Raw genomic sequence first — 8,711 nt, forward strand, 5'->3', positions numbered from 1 at the left:
AATATATCCGTACTCGATTGAGTTGAATTTTACTAAGAATTTAGGTTATTCTAATAAATTTCCATTAAGGAACATGATTGAGGACATGAATTATTGTATGTACACAAATGTCTTCTCACCACGAGTTTGTTTGAGTTGACCTATACCATCATCAAATTTCTTCATTATCGAAAAGAAAGTAATAACAAATTAACAATAAGAAATCATCCATCACATTTTTTCAAGTCCCGGCACAAAAAAGGAAAAAAAATTTAAGGTTGCACATTTACACATGTCCCTCTTTTACATTACTCATTGGTAGAGTGACTAATTTGTTAATTTTTATAGTTTACTTGATGTTCAAATTCATCATGAAGAAAAGGAAAAGCAATATATATCAAGAAGTAAAATTAAAGTGAAATATATAGAAACTAAAAGATGAACATGCATGTATACATAATTTATCTCTATCACTTTCATCTTGTCACCTCCAGCTAAAAAGTTAGTAGTGCTAGAACAAAATGACAGCAAAGAGGTCAACTTTCATTCACCCCCTAGCTTCTTTAAATCTAACCAATGACATAGTCAGCCGCGTCATGAATGATCACTATATGAATATGAAATACATATAGCTAGAAAGACCATCGACCCACTTTTAGATATCGGCATATATAATTTACAAAGGCTGTAAATTAACAACCCATAAAAAGTATCGATATCTAATAATTTGGCCTGGTCATTTGATTGAATTTCTGTGATCATTTAGGTTGGAAATTTTTGTAATTCTTGTTTCCGACTTCTCACGAGAAGAAATCTTGATCTCGGAAAAGTTTCAAATTAAGAACCAATGTACAAATCCAAATGAGTTTATTGATTACATATAATGAAACATAATAATGTCTCAAAAGAATGACAAAATTTACCAAACACAATTAGGGAAACTATATCTTGTGATCTATGGGTGAAAATGGTGTTTCACCATACATGCGTTTTATGCCGTGTACACTCTACTGTATAGGACCAAAGGGTTACAACTCAATTTTTTATTTTTTATTTTTTAATTTACATTCTGGAACTAAACGGCGTTTAAAAGGTGATCCAAACAAAGGAGCATGGGCTAACTTGCTCTATCTTTTGTGTACTCATTAGTTGAATAAGGTGAAGAATATGTTAGACGATTTAGGAGGCCAGAGAATATATATATTGATGCATGGGTTGGGGTTGTGTGTTATATTGTTGCAACATGAATCCCTGATTCCTAGAATTTAGTTTATAGAAACTAAAAATAACCAAATACGGAGTAATAAACAACATCATCTCATGCACACAACCCTCTCATATTCTCTTTTGGTTTTTTTTTTTTTTTCTCCTTCATAAATCATATCATATTCATTATATATATATATTTCATTAGCGGCCGGGCGGTCATGGCTCAACTAAGTCAATCTTTTAAAAGACATTTTCACCCGCTTTGACCTTGACTCCGATGGCAGCCTCACCCACCTCGAGCTAGCTGCCCTCTTTCGGTCCGTTGGGCTCAAACCAGGTAGAGATGAAATTGATGCCTTGCTAGCCACCATAGATGCCAATGGAAACGGATCCATTGAGTTTGAAGAATTGTTGAATGCCATGCATTTTCCCTGATTACGATGAGGAAGTGTTCATCAACCAAGACCAACTCATGAAGATCTTTCGGCTTTTTGACAAAGATGATGATGGTTCCATCACCCGTGTTGAATTTGCTAGCCAAATGGCCAAAATGGGCCAACCATTGACCTACCGTGAACTCAATGACCTTATGCATGATATCGATACCAATGGTGATGGTATTATTAGTTTCCATGAATTTACCGCAGTTTTAGGCATGCCAGCTTCGGAATTCTTTGGAATAAAAACTTCCTAACGACGGCGTTTTTGTGACCTTAATTAGACATTAACATCCAAACCATGTGGTAGTCATTGAGGATTGATGAACATGAATGAGTTTACATGATTAAAAAGATGATATTTTTCTTTCAATTATCTTTTGTATAGCTATATATATATATATATATATATATATAGCTTATCAATTTATTTATTTATTTATGAGGTTATACACTTATACAGGATCTTTAATTTATTTATATCTACTACTAAGGAGATGAAAATGTAAGGAGAATTACCATGAGAAAATTATTAAATATATCCCTTTAATTTTATGCCAAATATGTAGACAAATATGTTTTCCGTGACCATTTTCAAACATTTTTCTTGGGCAGTATCCAAAATCTTTATTTAAAAAAAAAAAAAATCGATATTAGCTAAGAAAAATGTTATTCTCTTCAAAAAGAAATCGATATTAGCTAAGAAAAATGTTATTCCACGCCATCAAAGAATAACAGATAAATAAGAAAAATATAAACCCTAAAAGATGCTGGATTTTGGACTCCTTATAACCCCCCTAACACTAACATAAAACAGAACTTATGATTATAATTAAAACATGATTTTTCTCTTCAATCTGTACAATTTCCCTAATTTACAACTAAACTTCACAGCCTGAAACTCAGGAAATTGATCGACGAAAATCTAGTCGTCGTGCTACAACAATTAAATGAATTAAAGTACATCGAAAAAATATGACTACCACCAAAATCTTTTACGCCTGACCAGCTCCTGTACAAAAAACAAGTATACTGAAGTTTATGCTAATTTTAAGCTGTAAACATTATACATTAGCACTTCGGTCATCTTTAGTCGTCGCTTGTCGCTCCAAGTTCAAGTTATACAAGTTGTTATCCCTTGCTATGGACCGAGCCGTGAACCCAACAGTGGTTGTCCTAATTGAACGCTGGCGTACCATGTTAACGTAGTCTGGATCATCTGTGTGACCTTCGTATCTAATCCATTGTATCATTCCATGGTAAGCTGGGAAGAACCTCATTTGGACTGCCTTGTAAGAGAAGTAAGGTATCAATGCAGCAAATACCACAAAAAGGGTCACAATCCAGTATGATGGGGCTGGTGCAACTGTTTCTACGAAAACTTTGTATGCAGTTGTTGAAAGGTTGGGGGGCATTGCACCGTAGGCCAAGAGGAAGAGGTACCACAGCACTATTCCGCCCCAAATGAAGATATGTTGGATTAATGTGAAGTAGCTGACCGCAAGTGCCATTTGGCAGTTGACGACCCATACCACACAGGTGTACATTGTGACACCTACGACATCCATTCCTGCAGTCTTTCCGTTCTTTCTGTATGATTCTGGGTCTAAGGCTCTGGTGCAGAGGAAAAATATCATTATGCCACTAGCTAGACCGTTTAGCATCCACCCAAATAAGCGACGCCATCTGAAGAGAGTGTTTTGAACACCTTCTTGATATAACAATGGAAACTATCATACGAAAAGCAAACACAAAATTAGAATCTTGCTCCGTCACACAAAATTAAGGTTGCTAAGATGGCCTTCTTATACGATGCATTTTGAGGTTGACTATTTATATGTTTTAAAGTTATTATAGAACATTCAAGAAAATCAGATAAGCTGTAACATAATGAGTCAGTACTTATGCTACGTTGGGTTAATCAGTTCTAAACAGAAAATTCAAACACCCCTTCGATAGTCCGTAGATATTTATTATATTATACTACTACTCTTTTTATGGAAAGGCTATACTAATGTTACTCTTAGTAGTAAAAATGTCAGAATATACACATATAAAACCACTACAATGACATTATGGGCATACCTTGAGACAAAATCGTGCAGAAACATCCTGGTCGAAAACCCCCAAAGCAATGGCAGGAAGTGACGTGAAGAAGACATTGTAAAGAGACAGATACCAATCATTATATGCAGGTTGACCCGAGAATGATGTATAAGCTTCATATAGAAACACTGTGGTCGCAAATACAATATTCTTATAGAAAAAGTAGCATATCTGCAAATATAGGAGAAAAAAAGGTATTATTAAATTATGCTAATGAGCAGATAGTATATGTATAATAGTAATAAAATTCTTACCATTGAGGAAATTCTTCTGTAACACCAATGTCCATGCACTAACAGTAAACGCTCTAGAAACCGAAACTGAGCAATTGCAATATCACTTGACATAACCGCCTATTTACCAAATACAAAATCTTTAGAAAACATCAATGGAACAGCAAATCCAAATGGCAAAAACGATCAATGGAAGTACTTTCTCTGAAGACAAAGGTAAAAACAGCCAATGTACTATTCACTATTCAATGATGCATGCAATAGAAAGAAAAAAAAAATCATTTTATGCAACATTCTTACCATGTTTAAGCATTTAATGCTGCAAGTCGCATATTTTGGTAACAAATGGTAAGTATGTTGCAGTAAGGGGTTAGAATAAGTACATTGTAGAGATCATCACTAAGTGAAAAATATGTTGCCTTCCTTACAGTTTACTCAAATTGTAAGGTTGAATCTTTTTGTTATTATAGGACATTTAGATGTAACTAATGGCTTTTCTCAGTACACAAGATAATTTCTTAATGGTTTAAATGAAGGTAAGTTAGTTTCACATTCAAAGTCAACGTAAACCAAGTATAAAGTAAGTACCTGCATTCCCTCAACACCACTGATTCCGATGCCAATGTCAGCTTCTTGAAGCATACCAACATCATTTGCCCCGTCGCCGATTGCTAAAGTCGTTTTTCCAGTTCCCTCTTTAACAAGTCTGGTAACCTGAATTCATTTACATTTTAGTCCCTCGTTGTGATACTGGAAACCTGGATGGGATGTATCTGAAAGATAAACTAAACTAACCAATGCCTTCTGTTTTGGCGAAGATCGACAACAGATAACGGATGCACAACCTACAGCAAGCTCCAAAAATGTGCTTTTAATGTCATCATGCAAAGCATATGCTAGAGATTTTCCATCAATGATCAGAGCAAAAGGGTCAGTGGTTGAAGCAGTAAGCTGAGCCTTCCCTGCTAAAATCTGCTTTCTGACACTTTCTTTTGAGACCTGCGAGGCCCGAAAGATTATTTATCAGTAAAACCCCATGCACAAACAATATAAACAGAAAAACCAAAAGCATGCTCACCTTTGCAATTTCATTTTTGTCTCCAGCTTTTTCTGCTGCTATGATTTCAGGGGACTCCAAGGTTATTATAATTTGTTTCATGCCTTGTCTAAGCAAACTACATGCGAATCTGAAAAATGTTTGATTTTCTTGAATGTTAGATACAAAAGGAAAGAAGAGATATTCGGATCATTTAACATAAGAAAGGAAAATGGAGGGAAAACTTACCCAATATTAATAGCCGTTTCCATTTTATCACCAGTGAGAACCCAAATCTTGATTCCTGCTTGAGCAAGTTTGTCAATGCATTCAGGCACCTGCAAGATGAGTAAATAAGATACAAAACCACCTTTAATATCATTCATATTATCATATATACAAGATTTGGAAAAAAAAAGCTTACCCCTTTTTGTAATTTGTCCTCAACAGCAGTGGCACCAAGAAGTATTAAATCTTTTTCGATTCCTTCAGTTACTTCATCAATCATATCTTCTCGATCTGCACTTACTAAGTTCTTGGCTTCTATGAACTTTTCATTAAATTCTTTGTATTCTTCCTCAGTGAGTTCACGATAAGCAAGAATAAGTGTCCTTAAGCCTGCATCGGCATACTCATTCACATGCTCTTTTGTACTCTCTTCAAATTGTCTCCCATTTTTAGCAAGTCTATCGAACATAACACTGAATATAGTAGAAAGTTAACATTAAAGATGAATATTGTTTACTAATAACAGAAAAAACATCGATTTATTGCGTCTTTGTTTTGCTAATTACCTGTCAGCACCTTTACAGAGCAAAAGTAATTTCCCTTGATCGTCCCTAACAATTACCGACATTCTCTTTCTTGCACTGTTAAACTCTAGAACATTTAAAAGCTCATATGTCCTGCATACGAATAGTAAAAAGATAGTTTCCAATGAATACACTTTTGAGTCTAGATGCTAAAAGTTACCCAAAACAAGAAAAAGATGAAAAAAACTGTTACCTTTCGACTTTTCTCTTAAATATGGGATCCAACTCCATGAAAGAAACGGTTGTCTGTGTCCTATTATAGAACTCAAACCCGAGTTCTCTTGCTGCTATAACAAAAGCAGCTTCATCGGGCGATTCTGCTTCATATGTAACCTTACCTGTCTCTTCATCAACATCGGGTATAGCCGTATGACAAATTGCCAATAGACGGAAAAACTTCTGAATGACATCTGAATTAGGTTCATGAATCCAGTAGCCATTTGTGATTCTTTCATCTTCAAAGTTGTAACCTTTAACAGCTAATGTAGAATCATCATCATCGTCATCATCATGAAGTTGATCTCTACCATTAACAATCAACGGAGATCCCGTTTTTTTTGCCATAGCTCTCTCGACTTCTGTAACACCACGCCCATATGCAGTCCCAGCCACTGAACACTTGATGAACTCCATAGAATTGCATGTCAAAGTCCCGGTTTTGTCTGATAAAATGGTGTCGATTTGACCAAGTTCTTCAGTCAAATTTGAGGTTCGGGCATGAGCCGGTTTATCAGCTTCTTCATAATACATATGAATGTCGTTGTTAATGAAAAGCGTCTGCAATACTTTCACAATTTCAATCGAAACATATAAAGAAATCGGTATCAAGTAAGTATACAGCAATAAAGCTGTGAGGAAGTGATATATTGCTGCAGCAGGAGCTCGATCCGGGTCAAAAAAGATATCTGCATCGTCTGGTCGCAAATACCATCTTTTCTGTCTATCACCATTCAAATCTCTTTTCGTTACAATCCCAAAATAAACGGATCCCACAAACGCCATAAGGAACAAGACGAAGAACAAGAAATAGATAATACTATCCATTCTTCTTTCAATTCTACTTCTTTTTGAAGGTGGGTCGGTAGAGTTCTGAATCACTTTTGTGTCATGACCTGTGAAGATGACAGCTCCATATATGTAATCTGTGTTTCTAAGCTTTGAATCTCGTAACAGAAGCTGTTGAGGAGAAAGTGCATGCTGCTGTTCTTCAAACTCCATTGTTCCAACAAATGTATATAAACTTGCATTTGGATCTTCACATTTTACGGTAGCTTTAAAATCTTTAAAACTTGAATCATCATGGATCATAGAAGTTGCATCCAATGACTGTTTTAGCTTCAAATTTGTCTCACCGTCTAAATTCATTGTTTCAACATAACAAACAGCATCCTCATAACTCGATGAAAGTAACACAAGATCAGCTGGAAAGAACTCATCTTTTTGTACCTTCACTACATTTCCTACTCTTAGTGTTTTCCATTCTCTAGGTTCGAAAACACCTCCACCACGATGAACTTTCACTTTTCGATTGTTGACCTCACGATCCTAAAACAACATAATATCCAAAAACAGATTTTAAACCTTGATTTTTTTGGCAGAAAAAACTTTAAGCTCATTAAATATATGAAAACTATTCGATACAAGCATTCATTTATTAAAACAATTGACTTTCAAGATCTATCATGATTCCTAATAAGCTAACAATAAATTCAAAGTTAAACTCAACATCCCCAAATATTTCACAAGATTAAATTCAGATCCAACAAACACTAAAGATTCAAACTTTTAAAATATGAAATCTATATGCAACCAATAATAAAGTTTCAAACTTTATAATATGCCCAATCTTGCCAGGGGGAGGTAATTAAACTTTATAACATCAACTAAAATCCAACCAAGAATTAAACTTGAAAAAAATGGATCTAAAAAATCAAACCTGTTTTTGCCTTTGCCAATCTTCAATAAATTCTTTGACCATAGAAGCACCAATGACAACAATTAGAGGCAGAATAGCACTAACAGCAGAATAAGGAGCAAGCTCTGTAAATGATAAAATCCCAGTAACAAGAAAGTAAAAATTTGCAACTCTTCTAAACTGTTCAAACAATGATTTTGGTACAAAAGTTACTGGTGTATACTTGGTTGACCTCACATAATTATCTATATAAGCATCTTGATTTCCAACTTCTGATACTTCATTTTCATTAATATAAACCACTCTTGAGAATCCAGGCCCTCCTATTTGTGAATGATCATCTTCAAATTTATTTTTTCCACATTTAAATGAATATATATTGCTTAAATGTAACCTTTTTTTTCTCCCTGTTACCATTTTATTTTATGAAAAAAAAATATGCTTATTGGATAAAAAGATTCAAACTTTATTTCAAGAAAACTTGTTTTAGCCAATACCCAGGTGAAGAATATCCCAAAAAACAACAAAGCTTGGTGCTTTACACACAAACCAAGTGTATTATAAAAAGGGCTGTAGCAGAAAAGCTCAAAAACCCAGTAATTATATATAAAAATAAGTAAAACCCAGAAATGAAATGAAGAAATAATTAGTGTGTGTGTGTGTGTGTATATATATATATAGATATATAAAAGTCTCAAGTTTTCTTGCAAATTTACAATCTTTTTGTATCAGAAATGAAAGAAAGAACAATGGGTTTTTTCCAAGAATGTGAAGCAAAATATGTATCTATATATGTGAATGTGTATATATATTTATTATTACAAGAAAATGTAAGGAAAATGGTGGTTCTATAAATTTGATTTTTTCATTGAGCTCGAAATGTTTGAACGAAGACTCAAAATGATTTTGGATCTCTTTTTGTGTCCCTTTCATTTATTGACTTTAACATGGCAAATATATATTATTAATTTAAGAAATATACAT

At 34.2% G+C, this 8,711-nt stretch overlaps 1 protein-coding gene and 1 pseudogene across 1 annotated transcript; one reads left to right on the forward strand and one right to left on the reverse strand.

Annotated features, from left to right (window-relative positions):
• The first annotated feature begins 1,419 nt into the window (after positions 1–1,419).
• Positions 1,420–2,006, forward strand: LOC122601190 (annotated as a pseudogene).
• A 423-nt stretch (positions 2,007–2,429) lies between these two features.
• On the reverse strand, positions 2,430–8,327 carry LOC122601180 (putative phospholipid-transporting ATPase 9). Its single transcript, XM_043773947.1, has 11 exons — positions 7,749–8,327; positions 6,006–7,357; positions 5,795–5,905; positions 5,425–5,701; positions 5,250–5,338; positions 5,043–5,151; positions 4,760–4,963; positions 4,553–4,678; positions 3,986–4,084; positions 3,711–3,902; positions 2,430–3,355 (listed from the first exon to the last, which is right to left on the reverse strand). Exons 1-11 carry the CDS (start codon positions 8,142–8,144, stop codon positions 2,690–2,692), a joined length of 3,621 nt encoding a protein of 1,206 aa, XP_043629882.1. The 5' UTR covers positions 8,145–8,327; the 3' UTR covers positions 2,430–2,689.
• Between the last annotated feature and the right edge of the window lie 384 nt (positions 8,328–8,711).

The sequence above is a fragment of the Erigeron canadensis genome, chromosome 1, assembly GCF_010389155.1.
Source record: "Erigeron canadensis isolate Cc75 chromosome 1, C_canadensis_v1, whole genome shotgun sequence".
In the NCBI taxonomy this organism is placed as follows: domain Eukaryota; kingdom Viridiplantae; phylum Streptophyta; class Magnoliopsida; order Asterales; family Asteraceae; genus Erigeron; species Erigeron canadensis.